This window comes from Rhopalosiphum maidis, chromosome 1 (assembly GCF_003676215.2).
Source record: "Rhopalosiphum maidis isolate BTI-1 chromosome 1, ASM367621v3, whole genome shotgun sequence".
NCBI lineage: Eukaryota > Metazoa > Arthropoda > Insecta > Hemiptera > Aphididae > Rhopalosiphum > Rhopalosiphum maidis.
This window is the reverse complement of record NC_040877.1, coordinates 48405150-48432884: the sequence shown is the minus strand read 5'-3', so window position 1 is coordinate 48432884 and position 27735 is coordinate 48405150. Positions and strand designations below refer to the sequence as shown.

The 27735-nt window shown below is 23.3% G+C and overlaps 1 protein-coding gene across 1 annotated transcript; it reads left to right on the top strand.

Annotated features, from left to right (window-relative positions):
* The first annotated feature begins 9549 nt into the window (after positions 1–9549).
* Positions 9550–24431, top strand: LOC113547816. Its single transcript, XM_026948337.1, has 5 exons — positions 9550–9655; positions 19307–19382; positions 19804–19951; positions 24097–24193; positions 24286–24431. Exons 1-5 carry the CDS (start codon positions 9553–9555, stop codon positions 24429–24431), a joined length of 570 nt encoding a protein of 189 aa, XP_026804138.1. The 5' UTR covers positions 9550–9552.
* Positions 24432–27735: the final 3304 nt, after the last annotated feature.

The following is a 27735-nucleotide window of genomic DNA, read 5'->3' as shown; positions in this document are numbered from 1 at the left end:
TAATGTTTTGAATGTTTTGATTTTTGTGTGTGTCTTGCAACTATTTAAAATAGCAGATCAATTATAAAAAATGAAGTATTATAAGAATTAAAGTAAAATTACAGTATAGAATGATTAATAAATAAAAAAAACAATTAACTTAAAATTATATTATAAACCACAAAAATTGTATGTTCAGGTAACGTCATAGTAGTTAGTGTTCATTCATTCCCTTACGATTTCCCTTCAGCATTGACCATTGCAGTACCACTTTGATTTATTTGTATCAGGACCATTTGGTAACAGTTGTTCGTGAATTCTTAAAAAAAAATTAAATGGATTTTTACTTTTTTCTTGAAAACGTGCCCAAGTCATGTTTTTGTCATTATGAAGTCTCCATTCTTTCATGAAAATTTAATAGCAGCTACAACTGTTCTCAATATATTTAGGAATTTGTAAATCTGCCATTTATTATCATGACCAGTTGGTAGGTTAGGTAAACGTAACGTATGAGTTCACCTCCATATGTTTGGTAGTAAATGTACATTTCTTATATAATAGCTTACGAGAAATGTAAATGAAATTTCGGATAACCAATTAAATATATATATATATATATATATATCATGCCATTATGATCAAAGAAAAAATATTTTAAAAGTTAAATAATACATTTGTATCTCTTGATATATATTTTCTATTAAAGCAACATATTTTAATAATAAATGTATAGTGTTCTAAGTATAAAATTTTTTTGTTTAAACTAGTAATATTAATTACTAGTTATATTTTGTCAAAATCAATGTATTAACCAATGTATGATTTTTTTTTTCAAATTTCTTTCTGCTGTGAAATTTATTGTATTGTATTTTTAAAATTTAATTCCTTCGATTCTGAACTGTGAATATTGCCATTTTATAATGATATGATTACCTTTTGGTGCACTAAAAATAATTTCACGTATTTTTTTTTTATTATTATTATTATCATTTTCTGTAAGTACATGTTATATAATTTTCATGATATTTTGATATTTTTTTTAGCTATCTATACAATTTTAAATTTACGATGTTTTTTCTACGAATATTGAAAAAAATTGTTCACTAGGTCAAAATGCTTGAAAATAAAATATTCAAAGTTTAAAGTATAAAACACAACATTTTTGTTCATATGCCTACAAATTAAAAAATATCGAAAATACAGTTACAGCAATTTTTAAAGATTTGAAACAATAGCAAAACAAAAACCAAAATCAGAAAAAAAAATACCGGTAATTTAAATTGATGTCGGAAATATGATTTTGGTTTCAAGTCCAGCTAGGTAATGGATATGCATATATAGATTGACGAACTATCTTTAGCAGAGAACTACTCGATTACTATAGGTATTATACTCGAAACCGCTATAATACTATACAATAGAGCGGTTTTCTAATTTTTCTCTCTATTAATTTAAATCAAGTTTACACTTGTGTTAAGGATAAAACTTTAATGTATCCATAGTTACGATGACGAAGTACAGTTAACTATTCATCGCTAAAGAATTCTGTATTGTAAGATTGACGGAAAATGTTGGCTACATGGTTATTTCTCATGTATAGATCACAGATGAAAAAAATAACTATTCAAAAGAAATTAAAAGGTAAATTAAAGTAAATAAATTGAAGTAAAATAAAACTGATAACAACCACGTATGCGCATAGATGAAAATCGATATTCGGTATTGATACAGGTCAAATTATTATGCAAAAAACGATGCTTTTGCAAACCACTTTTTTTTAATTTTGACGTGCATTGGTAATAATTAGTCCACATAGGAATAGTTAGGATAACGTCGTTGCTATAAAATATGTTTTATGTTCAATTGCATTTCGTTGGACAAAAATCGACGTTTGTATACATAGCATATTAGCGTATTATTTCAACGAGACTATTAACCGTAATAATTCATATTGATTAATGTAATTGTACGCGTGCATTATTGCACACATATTATATTACTATAATGATATACGACATGTGCTGAACGAATGTTTACAGTTAATAATTAATATCAGGTATTTAAATTGTTATTGATTATAAATCAATAAAACCATATACTGTGTTATTTCATTAAATTCACACGACGAATAAATTTACCTATAACATAATAATACTATTTATAATGTACATAAATCGAGACGACAAAAATGAATTATTAAACTAATACGTTTGTATTAAATGTAGAATGTTCATCATTATTATTACCGAAGAGGTTCGAGACTTATAGCAATTAAAACATTGACGAAACACAACAGAGCAACATTACATAAATACGTTTTAATACACCAATAAAAAGAATTCCAACAAAGTATTTTATATATTTTTGCTGATTTCCTGAGTTTTTGCATTTTTTTTGCAATTTTTACTGACAATATTTACAATTTTTATTTTACATTTATTTATACATTTTTTTATTATACTCATACATATTTATAAAAAATGTAATAATGCTATGATTGAAATATTCATACTAAAAAAAGAAGTAGTAAAAAATTACTTATCAGGACACAACATAAATATTGCTTACAATATATATGAATTAAATTGTTTATGACAGCTCAATAATGTTAAATTTTAAGTGGTTTATTGAGTGACTATTATAATTGGTACGATTACTGATAAGAAAAAAAAGCAAATTAAAACCAAGCTATTTATCTAAAATGGTATTTTAGTATATTTTTTTATAGGATTATAATTAATTATAATTGATAACAATCCCTATAACTAATTGGCAACTAGTTTTGAAGGAAAATAAAGTTTTTTAAATTCATTTTTTTGTATACAAAAGACAATTTTAACGTTTTTTAGTGCTACGATTTACAAACCTTGATTTATATTCAACAATGTTTAAATTTTATATTATATTATCGTATTGATAATATAACTATGCAACTCCATCTGCTGAATCTGTAATTGCGCGTACACCGTTCTTTGTTCGCTGCATCTCAATCTCTTGGATATAAAAATTATTTAGTCCAATGAAAAGAAAGCTCATGTTTATAAACCATTTATTAAAAAATAAAGTAGATTAAAATATATTATTACAAACGCAGTATTAATAATATGTATACCGTTGGTCTTGACTTAAAAGCTCGTCGTCATTCGTTTTATAATAGTTTAATATTAATGACGTATATAATATCATATTCATCTTAATATTCTTTCTATTGAATGCAATCATCTCCAATAACTGGAAAAAAAAATTATTTTGTTAACGCACTAAACATTATTGTTTTATTACAAAGCAATATGAATCTTTTTCTATTTATACGTTTAAGATTTACTGCTATATTTGTATATTGTTAAACAAATTACTTTTTTCATCTAACATAATAACATAATTAATAATATATTAATTTTGCAAATCATCTTGTGGTTCTTAATCGACTTTTGTTATACGTTTTCCTAAAAATATTTTGTGTATAGGTGAAAGAAAAATTGTTATCTACAACTTTCTATGCTATGTATTAGAGAATAAGTAATATAATTTAGTTTGATATACTTTTTTACACATACATATTTTTTTATACGATATATTATTCAAGTGTTTTTAGGCATTCGGTACAATAAGTTTTGTAAGCATAAATATAAAACATTAGTAAAGCAAGCAGCCTATATAACGACGCAGTAAATAAAAATAAAAAATAGTATATGTACTAACATAATTATCTCTGTATTTATATTACATTATGTTATAATTTTATTGTAAATCATTAAACATCTCCGAGATTTTAATTAATTATTTGAGCGTTATTGCACATATAATAACATTAATATTTATTAATTTATATGGGTTTTATTAATTTTAACAATAGTTTAAATAAATCTTAAGTCGATGAATGTGATATTTTTATAAAATAATATATAGTGAAACTTCCCTTAACGGTTACCTTTAAATAGCAGACGTTTTATTGGGAAAGGGGAAATTTTCACTATTTGTTTATAGGAAAACAACTAAATACGGGATTCTAATTAACGATACTTTTATTGCTATATTTTGATAATTTATATTATCGTAATTTTTATCTTAGTATATTTTATTACAATTTATATTTTACACATTATTACACTATTATAGTTAATTTTATTCATTGTAGGTAATGGCCTTCCAATTTGACATATTCATTGAAACGTTATCGAAATATTATTATAAAAAAGCTAAAGTAATTGATTTTGTTTTAAATGATAATACATATTATAGAGCCATTTATAAAAACAAATAACACAAGTCATACATAATTTGTGTGTAAATGTATTATGTATACATAATATTTATACATATTTTTAACGTTGTACATTTTTTCATTTATACTTACCCCCTCTAAATAGCGGAAAAATGTCGGTTGATAGGAGGGCCCGGTATTTAGAAGTTTCACAGAATATCATTTTTAAAAATGACTGAAAAAAATATTTCATAACGATTCAATTTTTTTTTTTTTTATTATTATGTTCGTTTTAGCTTCGGCAACATAGGCCATTGCCTAGCTTTGTAGATATATACATTATATGTTTACATTTGATACAATTAATTATAAAATTAATGACTTATAAGTATATAACTATTTAATTATTAAATGTTTTTCTCTATTTTTATGATGGTCTTGGGGAATAACGTGACGCTTTCTGGTTGCAGTCAGGTCCGATTGTCTTGTATAGATTCGTTGGTATGTTATGTTTTTTCTTTCTTCTGCGTTTAATCTGCACTCGGTCATCAAATGTTTAACAGTGAAGTAATATAATTTACAATTTATTGTTTCATTTGATTTATTTGATTCTTAATATATTTTTTAAACATTATGACTTTATAAATTGATTACGTTATTCGTGTTTATTTTTTTTCAAATATTATATATAAATATATTTTTTAGTTCCAACAAATCAAGTATAATTAAAATAATTTCAATGTTGAGAATAATGTATTAAATTTCTTAGAAAAATTAATCACATTTTCTTTTTTTAAGAATTCACGCCATAGTGGATAATGCATTTATCGACGCATATAATATTATTATGAAAAGCAAATTGTGATATTTAATGATAAAGATAAATGAAAAGAACAAAAACCAAGCATTCATAATTCTGCGCAACAAGGTACCATTAACTTATTAAAGATGGAAAAATACAGTCAAACATATTATTACAGCGCAAACATTTAATGTTTATATATACACATGGAAATTTATATACATCGTCGTAAATATTACCTATGTACGGTGTAAAAAAAAATAAGAAAAGTTTTAACAGTAGGTACCTTTATTTTATAGGGACGTCGTATATATACACTATACATGGGAGTTGAATATACACTTTATTCGTGTACAAATATATAATGTGTACATAAATATAATATATTGTATACTGAATACCGGGGGGGGGGGAGTACTGTTTCAGTTAAATATGGAAACAGGAAAACACAGGCTGGACACCCTGTTTGTGTAGGTACTACCTGTATATTTATACATAAATTTGGATGTTTTACTACACAATATGTTTCCAAATATTTACCACCACTAGTGGGCTCTGCGGGGACTCCTCGAAACTTTTGTCGAAAACTTCTACCACTTTTCTATTCCAAAACTGACTGTTTATTTGCGTGTATGGAAATATAGATCACCTCAAATCATACACATGCGTCTAAATCAAAATTGATTTTGTATGTTTCTTGATTATTATTTATAAAACTGTTGGAACTAAGGAAAAATTCTATGTTAAAAAATAAAATTATGAGGATTATAACATTAATACAGTTTAAAAACTAAATATAAATAAATATATAAATACTAATATATTATTAAAAATGCAATATTTGTAAAATTTGAAAAAACAAATAAGTGTTTTAATACCAATTATAAGAGGTACGGTTTTTTTAGATTAAAATAATATTTCACAATTTATAATATTTTATGTACCTATAACCATCTCGCTATTAATGGATTCTAGGTTAACCTATTTTCATGGAATGTTTTTTTTTTAGATCATAGACCATAGGATTCATACAGTATAATAATTTAGAGACTTCTTGTTTGAATTTGGATTTAGATAATATATCAACACTTTTAAATTAAAAAATATCTGCTAAAAGTATATAGAGTAAAATAGGTTGCTTACATTTTAAAATTGAGAAGTTTATATAATTTAGTTGCAATATTAAATATCATAAATATTTAGGTATTAGCGAATATGTAATGTTAGAATCATTATAATTAAGATAACTAAAAATAAGAATTTAAATAAGTGCATCACCCTTGAAGGATACAGTGAGGGTGAGCAAACTTGATGATTTGAAATGTTTCTATAAATATAAAATGAGATCTGGCGTTATTAGTTCGGTTTTTGAATTATATTTGTACATTCATTCTACTTGTATTGTTAGAAAATATAATACTATTTTAATACCGCGTATAATATATTATTTTGATCGCATAATAAATGTTTTGTATATTTATTTTACAAAGTCATTAATTTACGTTTTTCTGCGGGTATTTTATAGAATCTACTCGAAATAATAATATTAATGGAACAATAATATATTTTTCTCGTATGTTTTTATTGCATTTTTCCATTTTTATTAAAAAATAAACTCGATACATTTATTTTTAAAACTATAATAAATTTATAATAATTTTATTTGTTTATTAAACAATATGCAATTTTTTCATTAATACAGTTAGGTAGTTCTTATCATTGTCAACTAATAAATTCTGAAAAAAAAATAATAAATTAATTAATTTGATTTAATTAAATCTTTATTACTAAGTAATGGATTTTTTTTTAATAATTAATTGTCTTATCTGGATGATATTTTTCTTAGCATAGTCAAAATAATTTATTTTTTCATTGAAACATTGCCATTTTTAGTTGCAGTTATCGTGTATAATACATTTAAATTTTATATAATGTATCTTAAAGGAATATCAATTTAACACGAAGTGACTTAATGTTAATTAATGAAACTTTAAAAAATATAAACATTAAATGTGGTAGAATAATAAAATATTATGATACATTTAAATGATATGATTATTGTATATATAGACAATAGACATATTATAGTCAAATACAAGTAATTTTTTTGTTATTGTTTATGAAAGAATATAGAAAATCAAAATACACGGAAAAGTAAGGATCTGTGGAGTTATTTTACTACTGGTAAGCATTGATAATTATTTGTTCGTCTAAGAATGCATCGTTATCGTCCGTTGTAGAATATATTATCTGATTAAGGCTGAAATAAAGTAAATCTGATGACATAAATGATTTTTTTTCTACCAATAGGGATTTTTATTTCATTTTTTGTATTATAGTGATGTTTAAAGGTGTTTGGTAATATTGACTGTAAAAATGTGTTTAACAGAATGTTATTGGTAGGTAGTTATTTTACCTATATGGCAGAGGTATATACAATATTCAAAATAGTAACAATAAAAATATTATAAGGTACATGGAAATGGATGGTTGTGCGTACTTTTATTACTAAACGGTACGGTAATTGAAATAAAAACTTAGTGTTAGTAGCAGTAAGTACCTACCGTGAATTCCGTGTCACTCCTCGAACAATAACAATTACTACTTAAAATACTACTGCTAAAGATTAATATACATAAAAGTTTTATGCTTTTAGCGATAGATTGTAATTCGTGAAATTAAACGAAATTCCTTATAGAATTTATCGTTTATTTTTTATTAAAAATACTTAATGTAATTTATCGTAAAAACCATCTCGTTTTGTATTATTTATAGTTCATTTTTTATTTGTTTTTAGTAATTTGCTAATTTTATGGAACATTTGTTTTAAATTAAGTAAACTATTATGACTCGAATTTCATAAATTATATTTTTTTTTATTGAACATTATAATTGATGTTATAATTTATTTAAAGATATTCATTTAAAATGTATACATTTATATACTCAGAGCTGTATTTACTGTAGTGTAAATTGTGCAACGAAATGTAAAACAATGACATTTTGAAAAGCTGTTGGGTTAGTATTATGTTGTGCGCTGGTGTTGTATACTAGAATGATAGAGCAAGTACGTGTTAAATTATATTTTAAATATCGAATATTTTAAAGTACTATAAAAAAAATGTATTTATAAAAAAAACTAATATCTTTAAATTAACAATGAATTTTACTATAAAGCTGCATTAATATAGTTAACCAAATGTGATTATGTGTAATGTTTGATTTATACTATTAGGGAACAGTATTTTGTTTAAACGTGCATTTGTCAATGCACTTTAATTCACTTTTTAGAATATAATGCATTGATAAAAGTAAAAAGATGAAAATTATAATTAATAACAATTATTGTTATATTTTAACATACAAATTAAATAATATTTCTACGTTGCATAATGTATTATTTAAAATTTCTCAGGAGTAATTGTAATAATTTAAGTGAATTATTGTAAATTATTAAAATATGATGCTTAAAGTTAATTATAAAACATTAATGTATGCATCATATACTTTTTTTTTGGCTCACTCAATTAATATTGAATGATCATTGGAATAACGAATAAAAAAAGATATTTATTTTTTGCAATAAAGTATAATTCATGATACTATTTTGAATATCACATAATCTCACACGTAATGAATAATGATTCAATTTTTATTTTAAAATAAATATAATTTAGATATAATTTATAGTCTTTAGATATAAATTATTATAGTCCAGTATGCTTTTTTGTATTACAATTACAAACTTTTTTAGCACAAACAATGAGGCCCTTAAAATTAAAAAATAACTGTTGTACATAAATTATTATTGTGTTTTGTAATAAGGTAGGAATTAAAAAAATAAACAATAATTTTAAACTTTCACCAAAGTGTACCCAACAAAAGCTAATATAATATTTTTAGTACTGTCGTGTCTTGATAACCTGAATTTCAACGGAAATAAAATTTTATTTAACTAATAAAATATATAATACGAGTAATATTACTCGAATTTTTTTAAAATTAAGAACAAATTTGATTTATTATACGCTATTATTATGTATAATTATTAACTGCAATTATTATATTTATAATAACTCATTTTCTATACTATTATATAATATTTTCAAAAATTCAGTCTTTTACTTTAAAATTGGTCTATTTATTGGAACGGTTAAATGCCACCTGTTGCGTATCCACGATAGTTTAAAATAAAATACTGAAATATTTCTAACCCGTGATATCATACTATAATTTTATAGTTTTAACCCTGCCCCTTCCTCAAAACTCGTTATAACAAATATTTGATAATATTCAGTCAACCATGGCAACAAGTGTACAAAATCACGTTTGGTCGATTAAAAATATTACGTGAAATATTATAAACAAAAATTATTTTGGAGTATATTAGTTCTTATAATTTTTAATTTTAGATATATTTACACGCTCACAAATACACATAAAAATATATGAATATATGTATGCGCGTGTGTATTTATTTTATTTTGACAATACGAATCTCTCTACATTCGCGGTGTTTCTACCACGATTCACTTCCACTCCGCATTGAACACTGACTATATAGGAAATGAACAGTTTCGTGAAATACGATCACGGGTCGTCGGCCAGTGAATTTTTCGAACGCACCCGGCGCACCGATGCCGATTTCCGAAAAATGATCTACAACTTGAGTAAGTGAATAACCAAACATCGCGGTGCTGCTTTGTTTCAGCGTTATTGGTCGCTTTCTTTTATTAACAATACGCCACTGATGCCCGCGGCCATAATTTAATAGATTGCTACTTCTCTACACGTAGTAACTACGGTACGAGAAAAAAATAATAATATAATAATTGGACAAGTTTTTCTGTAATTTAAATTTGTCTACTTGTCTCACGGACACAAAAGTTATGGAGAATGTTATTTCTTCATTACCGCTGCGGGTCGTGTGTCCCGAGGAGTATCGTCGAAAGTCAAAAAGTTTTCGCGCAGCTCGCGATCATACGAGCCAAGGCGGAATAACTTTCACCTGCAATTTCCTCACAACATTCCACAGAGTCTTATTATTATACTGTATGGGGAAAATTTAACACTTTTCATATAAAAATACGATTAACGCATCCACGCTAATATCATAATATAAGTAATACTATGTTTCGCATTCCGTATTGATTGGTGCTATTAATATTTTGATTAATTACAACAAGGTACTCAAATAATATATACTGTAATGTATGGTTTTAGTCAGAACGTTTATTATTCCGATATTTTCACTGGATGGTCGGCAAGTTTGCAGGTTTTTTCTGCTTATTTAATTAATTGCTAAACAAGGTAAAGATTAATCCATTTTATGATACTGGTAAAAAACAAGTTTATAGGGAATAATTCTAACTGTACGATTTCTATGCATTATTAAAAAAGACAATTATTCAAAACTTTATTAATTAAAAAAAAAAAAAATGTCCACTATTTTGAACAATACTATGTAAAATGTATTAATACACGTGGCCGATGTTCTTTAATTTAGATGTCTGTATTTATAATATTTGTAATATAGCATTTAGTTTTCTTCAATACTATAGTTTTACAATTGAATAGTCTAAAAACTGTGGTTTAATTTTTTTTTGTATTTAATTAATTTAAAATTACTAAAATCCTATTGAAATTAGATTTATTATAATAATGATTTTATATTTCTTTTAACTATAAATTAGTTAACTTTTTCAATTAAATAATTTAAACAATTTATTGTTGACTTTTTGTTAACGCTTTTATGTATATTAAATTAAAATTATTTTCATAATTTAAATAAATAATAATTATAATAAATGTGTACATTTTTAAAGCATGTATTTTTTTCTTTTTAAGAGTACGTTATCTGCTTTCATTTTCAGTATACTTTTAGAGTATTACGTTTTAATAGGTATATATATGAGTTTAAATTTTAAACTTTTACAATTTAATTTAATTTTCACCAACTAACATTATATCGTACGAAAAAGAAACATTACTCTAGAGTCTAGATTATAATTTTAACGTTCTTCTTTAAATATCTAAAAGTTGTGATGGATTTTTAATACTCATATATTTTTAAGGGTAACGATAATTAATTAATTATGTTGTATGCCAGCATAACTGAGTTAACTACATTCTGCCCACAAAGATATTTTTTTCAAATAATAAGGTTATAAGATGTGCCTACTTGATCAAATTATAAAAATTAATCTATATTTTTTTTATTTACGTCGATAAACATAGTTAGTAACAACATTAAATACTTGTTATATAGTACCTACCTAACTATTTCTATGATATTGTAAACGTTTATAATCTAATAAGGGTAAGTAATTATATTTTTTTTGTTAATTTTATTATTTTATAACTTATTTTTAAAATTTTATAATGGTTCGTAAAATGTATGAATATTCAGTTATTATTTTAAGACGATTCTACGGTAACTTACTCCTTAATCCTTTAGAGGGTTCATCCTAAATTCCTGAAATGGCTTTTTTTATTCTTGGAAATGTTTGTGTCCTTTGGTTATACTCCTGCCCTTCACAGTTTTGATTTGTTCAACTTATCTGACCGTAAAAAAAAAAAAAACTTCTCGTTCTCTTTAAAATTTCTGTTTAGTAGAATTGAAAATTCTGAGTTATTGACATGGATACATTTTAGGATCTTTATTTGAAAAATCAGATCAAATTCTCCTTTTAATTTATTATTTGCTTCAACAAATAATATTAGCATTGTATCTTTACGCACTTATGTATGTTGTAGACTTTGATCCTGATTTTAAATTAATTCTTATTTTTAAATTAATCAAAAAAAGCTATCACTATTATTTTTATTATTATAAATGTTATTTTATATAGGCTTTGAGTATATTTTTAATAAATTTTGAATTACTATTAATTATAATTCAATATATTTTTATAACCCTATTGATTTCTGATTACATTTCTGCAAATCAATCAATAATTAAGTATAATAAGATGGCCATAGTAGCATAGTTTGATCACTTTGACTTGTCGTATCCCATTTCATGTGTATATGTTTTTACGGATTTACTATATTAGAGTATAAATCCTACATATATTCGGACGTTTGTTAAATAAATCGTATTGATATAATTACTATATTTAAACAACGCATTGTGTGCTTTGCGAAAAATAAAATATTATATAAGGTCAATCAAAACAATTTATAGATATTGTATAAAATAATACATTATACTATTTTTTTATACTTATTCTTCAAAGTGTAAAAGAGATTTAGATTTTGTGTTTATATTTTATAATAAATTTATTATAATATGTTATTAATCAATATTGTCTAAATATACTTGATTATTCAAAATTAATAATTTATTATGTTTTTAAACATACATTTTACACCAATATTATATTTTGTTTTGCGAAAATCGTTGTCGTTTTAATTAAGTCTGAAACACTTAAATCGTATATTATAGTGCCTGGTTCATGGTGGTTCCCCGTATTATCTTCGTCGCGTTTGTTATATTTTATTGTAGATTACCATAATAATTTATACTGGTTTTAAATCCATTCCAATTGCCTCTAAGGACATCAGTTCCTCTTAATTCGTCGTAAATGTTATCTTTTATGCTAATTTCTTATCTTATTTTATAACGTTCACCAATATCATTCCAACTCATTCTTTAGCATTAATATACAGTGTACGGCAAGTCACATAATTAATCTGTACTCGGTTCTTATAATTTCGTATATTTTAATTATTAAAACTTATTCACGTTTTTATACCGCCAACTAAAAATTAACAGTATGTAGTGCTTAGTCTAAATTTGTATTGATCGAAATTTGTGCATGCATATTGTAGTTGCATCAATAATAATATGAAAATAACGTTGCATCTAATCATATACTTTATAAGTTCGGAAATCATTCACGTTTAGAATATTAAGATAAGTTTTATAATTACGTTCATCGTTTTTTCATTTATTATTCCTGATGATTTATAATTAACTCATTTCACTAAAATATCGTGTCATTTACGGCAATCATTATTGTTTCTTCGACATTTTTTTATTGAATTTTACGGCTACTTATATAGTGCAATCGTATCTATAGCACGGCTAGCTCAGTTGGTAGAGCATGGGACCTTAAACTCGGGGTCGTAGGTTTGAACCCTACGTTGGGGCACCACTTTATCGTATACGTGGATCGCTTCCGACGTACTTACACACAATTTAAAATATAATAATTTATTATTACAAGCGTGTGTTCTAATAGTGACCGCGTCACAAGATGACCAGACAACGACCCATTCACTCTCCCATCTTATATTTTATATAGTAATACTATAACAGTAGTGATTAACTTAATTATTGTAATATAATTATTATAATAGATAATCGGTACTCACTTACTAAAGAGATAATAACAGTAGTTTTTTTTTCACCTAGTTCTGAATAATGTATCTATTAATTTTTATTGCTTCTTAAGTAGTTATATTATTACGATTGTATGATTTGATTTAAGTTGCTACTTATAACCGATGTAAAATAAACGTTTTCTTAATCTATATTTAAAACTAAATATATTACTTTTTGCCACCTAATTAATTTCTACAAATATCAAATGCATATTAATACAACAATATGTATACACGATGAAAGTACCACTGTTTATTAAAATATTATTGATGACAATTAATTATCGTGAAAAAAATATTTTTAGGTATGAAACAAAATTTAGTTTATCTAACTGAATTTTATTATACCATAATACGTCATAACGTTATGGTACATTAACAAAAAATAAAAAATAAAATAAAACTTCATACTAAAATAATATGTTTGTGTATAAAAAATATATAATTATATCGTATTTTCCTAAAGGTTAAAAGTATTTATAACTGTCACAACTAAAATACATTTTTTTAATCTTTAATTATTGAATGGAAAAATTAAATTATATAATAATATATGATTGCTATATTTATTTTAAAATAGATTTTCATTTAATGAAAAATAAAAATAATTTATAACAATAATTTATTAGGTTTGTAGTTTTTTGATTTTATTACGATTTACTGTATTTTACTTTATTTATTTTTTTAAATAATTTATTCAAAACATTTTTAGTAGAATTTTTATCATTATCCATTGTAAAATTCAGAATAATAAAGTAATATAATTTAACTGTTTATTTTTTTATATTTATCTTACATAGGTATGTATAATTTTAATTAATATTGATCTAAAAGTTAATTACATGTTGATTGTAATAATTAATTTTAATTGTCTTATTAGTAATGAATTTGATATATTTTATGTTCAAGGATTATTTAAGTGGTTCTAGCAATTTTTATACTTTCGTTCTATTACAAAATTAAAAATTATGTTTTAATATAATGTAGTGTGGCCCACATCAAAAGAAAAATACATTTGGATCATTCGTAGAAATATACTTAGGAACCAGGGCAGCGAACCTTTAGATTACCGCCATATAAAGTAACGATAAAGTTCTGATTCCTTTCCAAATAATAATAAAAAAAATATTTATAAGTGTTCACCATTAAGGTAATTAAAACTGAAAGTTTATTCAATTCAACTAATTTTATTCGTTTAAGGTTGAATTTGACACAGAGAGATTATATTAAAACACATTCATGTTATACTTTTAGATCATCGTTTTCAGTTTTTTTCATTTTTTAACGCCAAGAAGTATTTTATTGTTACATATTACAAAATACACTTTTATTATGCACTTTCCTTGTAAAAATTTGTTTATCCAACCAAAAAAAAAAAAAATTATATGATGTGATATTTGTAGACTTTTAACTACTATATTATTGTCATAATGTAATTTACCTTCACGTACTATTATGTCATATTAGGTTGCAGAAAAAATTTTCATGAAACTTACCTAGAAATTTTGAATTATCCAAAGACATTGTAAATTTTTTTTAACACCTAACAGTCAATAGTATAGTTTTTGAACCAGCCAATCAGGTGTTCAAGTATTTACCCAAAAATTCATAATTTTGTATGTATTATGTTATGCATTGTAATGAATTTGATAAGGTATGTAAAAAAATATTTTAAAATACACAAATATGTAAGTATCGAAAATGGCTCTAAAGTGATAAAATAATCTCTTTATATGTTATTAACGTGTAAACGTTTTACCATCGCTCCTGTCTCATAAAACTCCGGTTTTACGACCTATATCAGGTAGGCAATCGGAATACTATAGATTTTATATAGTTTGAATAGTTTGATCGCAGCTATTAAAATACAATCTAGATCCTCACGGGTATTCAATTCAAAAGGATTTGTTTCGTTATCCACGTTGCTGCGCTATTATAATAATATAGGACCGGTGATTCGAATGAGTTTTTCGTGTACATAAATTGTATAAATTGAAGGTATTCGGTGAAATGATCGATAATAGTTTGTCACTGATGAATTGATAGCTAAAAAAGTTTGAGGTCATAATTAATATAAAAATATGGTTTGTGTATTAAACATGATATTATATTGTTTTTTTTTTAATTTATTTAGTATCCAATAAATATGCACTCGATTTAAAATCAACCATAATCTATCTCAACCATAGTTTAATACTATTTGATTTTGCATAAATTTTATGATTGTTAGATTTATTTACAATTTACAATTTATATTATATATAATTTATTATATCATACATTATAATATACCATCTATCTGTATATTTAAGTTTTATTGAATTAATTTTGGATATGGTGAATCAGCAGAGTAAAAATGTATGATATGTTTTAAAGTAGTCATGTTTATTATTTACAATCAATTATATAGTTATAAATTATTTGTATGTTTATTTATTAGTTTTATAATTAATTGATTATTATTTCTCGATCATCACATTTATTTTTTTTTACATTGAAACTTTTACTTTTAATAGATATGTGTTATTAAAAAAATTGTTATATTTATTTCTGCTTACACCTCTAAGTTCAATAAAAAAGAACTTTCGTTGTACTTGGTTGACATAATATTTGATTTATTTTGTACCTAATAAGTTGTATTTAATAAAAATTACGTAATATTACTATAGGAGATAATATCTATACATTATATAAATTTACAAATAAATAAAAATTTGTATGTAAACAAAATAATAAACAAATATTTAAAAAAAAATACAAACGCACTAAGTTTGTGACAATTTGTTCGAAAATAATACATTTTAATTTAATTTTTTTTAAACTACTTAAAGGGAAATATTGTTTTTATTCATAAAAATTAGTTTTGTATTCATTTTATTGTATTATAATTAAAGAAATATATTTTTTTTTTTTGATTTGAGATTAATAAGTTTCAAATCAGGACTATGGGAATTATTCGTATTTTTTTTTTTTTATATATATATATAATTCATCATTATAAAACCATCTAACATTGAAAAATAATACAATAACGTTTAACAGACATTTTTTTTTTTTTTAATTTATAGAAATAATAATTGTTAAGAACTAATAATATACAATATTTGAATAATTGAATCTCAAAGTTTTTCCAAATTCCAAACCACTGAACTATAAAGGCAGAACTTTTAACTCACAAAAGTACAAATAAATAATGATTCAAATATAATATAATCCTAATAAGCCAACAAACTGTACATGAATGAGTTTTCATAAAATAACCATTTCTTTAATTTGATAAATCGGTAGTGTATACAACACTATGCACTATCTGAATTTAATTTTTGGTCGTTCAATCAAACATATGTCACGTGAAAGGATTGATACCATAAATTATATTATGTTTCTACAGTATTTTCAGAGAGAAAAAACACTCGCATAACTTCATTGGAAAACTAATAACATAGTCGTCTGGCACAGACTCTAAAAATATTTAATATCGCACATATCGTTTACATAGTACGTATATAGTAAGTATAGTAATGTACACATATAAACGTAATATCAATGTATGAATTTGTTTACCTAACACATATTTAATAATAATTTATAAAAAATGTACAACTTTTGTTTTGTAGTTTCATATATATATATATATTAACGTGAGTATATATACGTGAGCGTTTGACATAATAATATGTGTATATGAAATAATATTTTTCTTGATATACATATATATTACCTATACAAAAAAAAATTATTATATTTTACAAATATTATTCGGAGAAGACATATGAGAATAAATTTCATTACATTATTATAAACTACGCAATAGTCGCATTATTTTATTAAAAATAATCTAAATACATAATCTCTAAAACATAAAACAGTATGTTTTATACTTGTTATCACTACATTGTATGTTGTCAACTTCATTCCATTTAAAATAATATTTTTGCATTATTCTTCAATTATTATTACTTTAAATCAACGAGTAAAATATTTTAATAAATAACCAATTATTTCTTGTATTTACAGTACCTACGTGTATATTAAAACCACTCAAAACTTAGAGATATATCATTATTTTACCGATCAAATATCTCTAAAAACGATAATATTGTAATATATATTACATGAATGTATTTTTGTGATAATTGAAAATATAAAATATTATTATAATCATAATTTTATAACGATATTAAGTATATTTCGTATAAAAAGAAAAAAAAATGTCAATAAAATGATTGCATTATTGAAGTTTCCAGTAAAACTACTTCAAGGATGGTAACTCGGGATTTGATTTTAATTTTTTTTTAATACAGATGGTATAATGTAGTTTACTTTTTTGAAATTATGAGGTGGATATTCTGGTAATGTGTTAAAAGTTAGAGAGAATAATAAGTAATAAGATGGTTCGGATAACTGTGGATGTTTTTATGCATTTTTTCACTATAATGGCTTTCGTATGTAGCTATATATTATAAGTAACGATTTAATGTTGATGTCATGGTGTATGATACGCATACCATGGAGTGTTAGCTATGAGACAAATATTTATGGATTGAATTAATTGGAAAAATGTTTAATCAAATAATTTGGTATACAAGGTTAGTAAACCTTGGTATACAAACAATGTTGAATATCATATAGATATGTTAATGAAAGACGAATTAATTGATTATAAATTTGAATTTTGCTTTCTAGAGAGATTTTGAAATGAAGAAATTGTCTTAGTTTATGAAATATGAGATTTAAAGATACTCTTTTTAGTTAATGTCTAGATTAATCTCTTTGAATGATGAAATTCTATGTATTTTAATGAATGTATAAAGTAGATTTACTTTTGTTGGTTTCTATTCCTCGTAAAATGTAATATTCTAATAGTCTGCAGTATATAATATGTTACAAAATATTGAATTAAAAATTAAGAGGTTATTAATTTTATGGAAAGCCCGTTTTATATGGAATGAATACCAGAGTAATCATTTTTATACTACACTAAAAATGTTTCAACAGTAATTTAAGCAAGAAGATAAAGTAGAGTTTTAGGGAGAGGAGTTTGAAAAACAGCTGAACAACATTTTTTTAGCCCTATGTCATCGCCTTATCAGTAGCGATGTTATAAATTCGTCTAAATCGTACTTAATGAGAGGTAGAACTGTATTCATCCAAGTTTGTTGGATATAAAATAAGTATATATTGTATTATAAATGTAATTAAGAATAATAATAGACTTATTGAGTAAGTAATTGAAAATTGTATTGAATACAATGTCATGTCTTGAGTATTTATTATTTTGTAAATTGTTAATAATTTACGAAATTTCAGAGGTTGTCATGCATTATGTAGGAAGATTCATTGAAAGATTGATTGATAAGAAAGTTTAAACATGATAAGTGTTCTTAATTAATTATTTTGGATCTATTTTAAAAATCTTATATTAATAGATTTCTTTTATTAATCATTAAATTGGCTAAAAGTGATGTATCTTACGTAGAAGAAGTTTTTTTTTCTTTTTTATTTGGGATATTTTTTATTGCGTCCCAGTGAGAATAATCGTGATAGGTAAGTTTCTTTCTGAGATGTATTTAAGACATTTTTTTTTACAACTCTGATTATTTATTTAAACTTAATTTATCTATACATGTACATTGTACTTAAATTGTAATATATATTTGTTATAATATACTAGTCTGATTAATATTCAAAATGGTTTTTAAGGATTACAAATCAATATTATATTTTTAGAATCTTTTTTTAAATACTCAAACACTCAAAATCCTAAGTTTTGTGTAAATTTAAATTTATAAAATTACTATATTGATAATTATAAACATGTATACATGTTAAAACATACCATAGTTTTAACTCGATGTAAATAAAAATATAACAACGTAACAATAAACTATTATTTTGATTGAAATTAAACAATTCGTTTTTATTATATTTAGGAGTTGCAATGTACAAGACAACATATAAGAAATCGTTTTATTGGCCGGAAAATATACCCAAATCCAATGATTACCAGTAAGTATAAACATTTTAAATATTTATAAATACATATTTCCCACAAAAATTGAATTTATTAATCCCAATGTAGACTGCATTAGCTCGTCCTACAAAATTACCAGATTATATTTTTGCATTTCACATATTATACATATCAATCACACAATAGCTTCAACTGTCAAGTTTAAAATGCATTATAAAGACGTTTTGAACTGAAGTTATATAGTCATATGGACATATATAAATTTAATTTTTTGACTTTCATATTGTGATTTGTGGGTTCTAAGTTGTAGGTACCATAGTGCTATAGGAAATAGGAGTATATTTTCAAAATATAGCATTGTGTCTAATAGAATATTATGTGTTAATGATTCATTTAAAATTGTCGTATTTTAGTTAATTGTGTTCATTAAAAATGTAAAAAATTATTTTATTAAAGAATCGAAACTGGATTTACTATGATACCGAAGCCAAATGAAGATCATTATAAAAAGCTGTATACACCTGAAATTTTAATATCCAGACAATTGAGTGAAAATAAAAGAATTTTACCTCCTTTGGAGTACTCAATAAGTGCCTCACCAAATGTATGTATCTATCAGCTGTTTTATCATTAATTTTAAAGTTTAAATATTTTTAATACAATTCGTTTTTAGAAGACCCCCTTAATGTTCAATAAACAATTTAATATTTTTTTTTTATAAAATGTATGAATAATTATTTATTATTTATTTATTATTATTTATTTTTATAAACTCCATTTCCCCGCATTTTATTTTGTTGATATTATTTATTATATATTTATACCTGTAGTATTAAATAAATCATTAAGCCACGTATTTGTGTTACGGTCAATTTTAAAGTGCATATTAAGCTTTATTTAATTACATATCGTAATAACAGGATTTCCCTATAAATGTGTCCAATGTTAAGGTTTACATTATCTCATATATTACATTTTTTATATAAAAGTATATATTTATGAGACACTAGTATATATAATATATTATACTATATTTAAGTCTTGGAAACGCTATAAATTATTCAGTTGAATTTATTCCAAAAAGCAGCGCGCTAAGTATTATCACAAGAGGTCGAAAATATCAAAATTCCTTTATTTTAAATACAATTTTTGGCGTATTTTGACTCATGTATTTTCGTTTTACTCTCACGAACAATAGACCGTCTGAAGTAGCGTAGATTTTGGACGGTTCGACAAACATAAACGTTTCGACGGTCCGATTTAGACAAAATACAAAGGTTTTTGTATTGGGTTTTGTGTAACGTGTATACACGGGTTGTATTTCAAAAGTTAGCTAAAGAATAAATATTTCAAGAGCCCTGGCTATAATATAATATTATCATATTCTAGAAAAAAAATGTAATCATGTTTTATATATATGTACATCAGAATTATTATTCTACGTTATGCAACCATTCATACTTAAAAAAAAAATATTAAATTCAATAACTATACATTTTAGCTTTAATAAATCTACAAAACAGATAATATTTAAAAAAAAAGTATAACGCGATACAAATTTATAAATCGTTTAAAGCATTAAACCATCGTCTAGTGTTTTGAATACACGCAATAATCGTATTCGTATATATACAGAGTGTCCCGCGAGGATTTACTCATTGTGATATCTCTTGAAATAATGAAGATATCATAATTCTGCTTTTTTGATAAGATTGACAAGAACAAGACCTACAAATATTTCATGTTTTAATTTATTTTTATGTTTTGGTAAAAAAGTTAAAAAATGTATTTTTTATTTAATTATTTAAAAAAAAAATTGAAGATAGCCATTTTGTAGAGTTTTTTTTTGGAAATATTGACGTTTTAACATTTTAATTTCATTAATTTCCTAATTTTTAATATTTTTTCTAATTTCAAAAAAACTGCGAAATTATTATTATGTTTATGTCTTGCCAAAAAATGGGACAAGATAATAATATCAAAACATTAAATTAGGTATTTAAATTGTAGACTATGCCATACTCAAATTACCAACAAACCATAAAATATTAACTATTACGTATTTATAAGTTGGCGGACAAAACACCTTTTTTTACTAATTTCAAAGTAAACAAAATACATTTATTTTATCTATTTATTTTAATTATCATAATATAACCGTATTTAATACTAGGTATAACAAAAATGTACATATTGATATTTTGTACAATAGTTATTTACTTTATTTAAAAATTTAACAATGTTGAGGAAATAAAATATGACGATTATTGCGAGTGACAGTGAAACCAGTTCGCCAGCCGTACGAGCACGTGGGTCACACGTTTGATACAATGATACCACTATGGCACTGTCGTATCAAATAATTCATAGTATTTTCGAAACTAGAAAATATATTAAAAATCAGGAAATTGATGAAATTAAAATGTTAAAACGTCAATATTTTTAGATAAAAAAACTCTACAAAATGGCTATCTTCAATTTTTTTTTAATAGTTAAATAAAAAAATACATTTTTTTAACTTTTTTTACCAAAACATAAAAATAAATTAAAACATGAAATATTTGTAGTTCTTGTCCCTGTGAATCTTATTAAAAAACCAGAATTATGGTATCTTCATTATTTCAGGATATATTGCAATGGGTAAATCCTCGCGGGAAACCCTGTATATATATTATCTAATATTTATCAGCTAAATTCAAACTGTCCCAACTAAAAATACATTTAAATCAGTAAATAATATCTATTTGGCTAGTTATTTACATTATTTTTAATTTTTAATATTCTGGATATAAAATAATATTTATAAATGATTCACTTTATTTATTTCACGCAAACATAATGCATATTAGTTAATTTTATATTTAGCATTTTTTTTTTTATATTGTATCTTCAAGTTTGAAGATAATTTTAAATAACAACGTTTAAATAAAAAAAAAAAAATCTTCAATTTTATATGGTGTTACGGTATTTTTCGTAATGTTTAAATTTACATTAATTGAAAACTGTTTTGATATTTTTAAAAATATTCAAAATATGTTAATAGTTATAACTTAAAATATGCAAGTAAGATTTATTATGTAATGAGATTGTAATTTCTTAATTTAAAATATTAGTATACTCATATAAGTCAATCGTAATATTATAATGTCTAATCAAATTAATTTACTATAACTTTATATCTTGCATATACATTTTAAATACTCAAAAACATTATATCCGTTGATTTCTCGAGGCTATACGATACCATTAGCATTTAAAACTGTTAAAATAAACATAAACACAGGTATACCTTTTTTGTTATTAGATTTGAGTTATGAGTTTCATCAAAATGTATTGTACTCTAGTCTCAAATATACCTACTAAACATAATACATATTAACAATACATGTTATTTACCTTTATATATAGTTTGTTAGTATAATAGGAAGTAAGTGCATAAAATATATTATTTTTTCCGATGATAAGACATATATATATAGGTATATACTATAAATATAATATGTAAAACAAAACGTGTTAATGAAATTAATAATATATATGCTACAGTAAATTATATAAAATGGAAATTAATGTTATTTGCCGGTTATTAACAACGTTAATGGCAAAAAACATGGGTAATTATTGTTTAAGATATGCACGTGAAACTCAAATTCTATCATTTTAAAAATACTGAAGTTATTTTTGAAAATAGAAACAATGTATTTTTATTATTTATTTATTTTTACAAGTTATACTGCCGTGAAATTTACTGTTAAACAACTTTTCAGCCCCACGACAAGTACAACGTTTATTGTTGCAACCAGTCTTGGAATAGTAGCGCTGGTACCTTTGAGAGCCCGCAACAGAATTATTACTAGATACTTTTTAAAGACATTTTTATTTTCTAACTTCATTCACGTATAGTCCTTAGCAGACAAAAAAGAGTTATTAAGATCCCGTTTGTTCGTAAGGCTTTTTTTAAATTGTTTTCGTTAAAAAACGTACAAACAGTATGTATGTCAATAGCCGTTTTAAATTGATATCTACACACTACGACAGTAATACACAATTTAAGGTATAATCAACTATATCATTTTTTGTTAGGTATTATATATTTTCAAATGTCACTTCCACCCAATGTTGGGTGATCTTAATATTAATATTTTAATATTATGTAGGTATGCCTTATCAGTGATCGATAAAGTTGTATTAGTTTACCCAGTTAGTATCAAAATTAGTTCAGCGGCCACCTTAGGCATTGTTCGTGGAAACTATATGTTATAAATTATACACATAATGAACATTTCCCATTTATACTGTTATTAATGTTACTCACTAGAAAGTAAAGTTAATAACCGGTTGTATTTTAGATACAATATAATTTACCGTAACATATATCGTACAACAAGGCATTTTTTAAATCTATTATTTAATTTTATATTTACAAAATGTATTTAGTGAAAGATATTTATAAAAGTATAATCAACTGTTATATTAAATAAAAAAATATTTTTTGTAACATCTTATTTTAAAATCAGTTATTGGATATTTTTTTATTCATCCAGCCTAATATTCTTAGGTCCTTACCTTATGGCCATAATTATTTTATATTCTTATCTTAAAATAACATACTATAAAAGGGATGAGTGACAACCAATAAAACTGGATTTACAAAATCGTGCAGTTATTGATACTTCTGACACTTGTGCTAAATAATTATTTTTATTATTCACTCCAAAATACAATTTAATAAAAAATCATCAACTACAGTGTCAAGACGAAGATTTAAATGACTCAAATACACACGCAAAATCTTTGTATCAAGAGAGCTATATAAATTGGACGCCAAGTCAAGCACATAAAAAAGGTTCAGCTAAAGTTATATGCTTTTTTTTCATCATACCTATATAGTGTATACAGTATATATTGATTGGTTTTATTTTTTCGCTTATTCGCTAGAGGAAACACCAGAAGAGTGGGCTCAGAAATGGAGAAACGAGTGTCACAACGTTCGAGATGCCGACGATTTAGTGCATGACTTATCGAATCGAATTATCAAATCGCGAAAGATGATATTAAGTAGAAAGAAGATTGGCTATGTTTAATAATAGGTACTGTATTAAAGATAAAAATTTTGATGGCTTTTTATTATTTTATTATAATTAAAATTTTGTATAAATTATAATTTATAAAAATAAACAATTAACAATTTTGACTTGAGAATATAATTTTATACTAATTTTTTATTTTCATCAATCAATACACAACTTTAATCACCCAGTACTTATAATCATTTTAATGTTTTATCTATTTTTATTGAGTATACTAATGGTTATATAACAAAGAAATTAAATAATACAACTTATTTGTTTTAATTTTTTTTATGGTTTTCAGTATCATTAAATAGTTTTTAACTCAATGAATAATAAAATGTTTTCATTTTAAATTAAACATTTAACTAAATATAATTATTGTTATTATTATTTTTAAGCTTGTCTTACAACACGTACAACTTTTTTGTGTATTATTTTGCAATATTATAATTATAAAGTTTTAATTTTTGAACGCAATATAGTTTTTTTTTTTCATTTTAACGTTAAGTATAATATTATTAATGAATAAAGAGAATACGCCCTTTAAATAATTCAAATGATCATGGTCCATTTTTAATCTTATCTTAAAATAAATCGCTTTTATAAGTCTACTAGTTCTATATAGTTATTAATTAATTATCCTTAAGTCATAAATAAATAGTTTTTCATGAATATATTTAAACTTACAAATTTTAATTTCATTAAAAACTCATAACAAAAATTCTCCAAATGTGAAAAAATTGCAAAATATTTGGTGATTTAGCACTTATCAAATTTAATGATGTTTTAAAGATACTAGCCCGTCACATTTTCTTATTGTACCCCATTTTTTTTTATTTATTATTACTTCTTATTCATAATGTATTTAATTTCGTTTTCTTGTTAAATTACTGAATTGTCGAATAATAAAAAAAAAAATTTTACTACCGAAATAAATTTTTATTGTTATTTAATATACTAAATTATTATTATATGAATAACGATTTCCAACTTTTAATATGAATTACAATAAAAATGAATGGATTTATTATAATATTAAGAACGAAATAATGGAAAACACTATTAAGGTAAGAATTAATTTTGAATAAATAAAGTCTAGATAGTTTTAAAAGTTATAATATTATCTCTAAAATTATTTTTTAAATATTATAAATTAAAAACACAAGATATTTTTGGCTACAGTTTTCTCAAAGTCAAATACATTTCCATTGTTATTATTTTTTTTTATTGAGATCATTAATATAATTTATAATATATTTATAAAGTAGGTATATTATAATACATATTATTATTCAAATGTATAGGAAATAATGATATGTACAATATTTAACGTAACATTACTTTATTGTGTTATTGTTATTTGCAATTTATAATACAACTATTCTAAGTTTTTAATTATATTTAATAATCTATCGTGGGAGCAATGTTTAAAAAAAAGTTACCCATCCGTGAAATTGGATATAAAGTAATTTTTCTGAGTAGTCTTGTGAATAGTGAATAATTTTGTTTAATATCAAAATTGTAATTTAAGTAGACTTACAATTTAAAATTTAGTTATATTTAAGATTAAATTAGCACACTTCAAAATGATAAATTATGTTTTAAATATATTTTTAAACACAATAAATAAAAAAAAGATATGTATAATAATTGACAGATTTATAAGCAATCTTGTTTGAATTGTCATTTTTTATAATGTTATTATTATCTGTTATATATCTGTATAATACATAACAAATCAAGAGTTACTAGTTATTGAGCATACTAAATTTGTGTTTTTATTTGTATATTCTATTTAATTTATAATTGAGTATTTTTATCAGTGAATAATATTTCAATAAAAAATAACAGAGCTAATATATAGGTATTTCTTATAATTATTTATATACTAATATGTATTAAACTATTTAAATCTATAGTAGTTGTAATAATTATACTAATTATCATGTATTTTCATTTGAGTATATTTGTATACGAGTATATAGGTATTTAAATACTTTAATAATTATTATTTACATTACTTCTTCAAGAATGTATAATTTAAAAATTATAATTTTTCGAGTACGAAATTACTAATATAATTTATATTTATGATGTAAATAGAATTTATTTCCAATTTTCAACATTGTAATAAACTTGTTTTTATTTTTTTTAATTATGAAATTATGAATTGTATAATATTAAAATAAATATAACTAACTTGGATATGACTAAATAATTACAATCCTGCTAAAGAAAAGTAAATCGTAAATATTGAATACATGGTTTTAAATAAAATAAATGTATTGATAATAATAAAAGGTTTCTGACTTTTATAATTATATCTTAGCCACTTTCGATAAGGTATAGATTTTAATTATTTATTTATAAGGCAGTAATATTTCAATTTTATGCCTTTCGTTCTTATTATATTATATTATTTAGGGTAAATAATTTCCTATCCTAATTTTATAAGTTTATAGAATTACAAACAATTTTTTTTTTTATTTATAAATAATTCAAATGTAGATATGAAATAGTAGGTACATAGGTTCAAAATATGTAAATTGGAAATATCAATTTTTTTATTTAAAACTTCAAAAAAATACACCTTTTTATATTAAATTATTTTTACTGATGTCAATTATAAAAATGATCAACATTGTTTAGTGTTAAGTCTAATAATTTGAGCTTGTTCTAAATAAAACATAATGAAAAAACGAGAATGTAAAAAGTAATAGTTAATTAAAAAGTTCTACAGATTTTCAACCTATATCGCTTGTAAATATTTTTTTTTTTTATTCAGTCAGAACATTTTTGTACAGAATTAAATAGTTTCCGTGCAATAAAAGAGGATACTACGTCATATTAAAAACTTAATGACGGTGTTATACTTTTTAAAGAATTACTAAGAATGTTTTATTTTTTTGACCAATTTACAATAACTAATCATATTGTTGTATCAAAAAATTAGTAGGTATGTGTATAACTTTTTAATAACGCACCTATTTTTTTTTTTTTTTTTGTAAACAAACTTAAATTATTAAGCATTGATCTCTAAATGTATATGTATAACAATGTGAATTTGAAAAAGTTAGTATTTTTTTTTTTTTATTCTAAACTCATTGTCATGTAAAGTTATAAGACAGTTTCTCACTAATTTGTGGTTAATGACTAAGCTTACAATGCATATAATAATAAAATATAATATATTCATCATAATATACCATTTAATCTTTAAAAGTATATTCTTCTTTGGAATTTGAAATTAAAAACCCTAAGCAAACATTACACATAAGTTAAGAGAAAAAAAATATTAACATAACTGTGGGAAAAA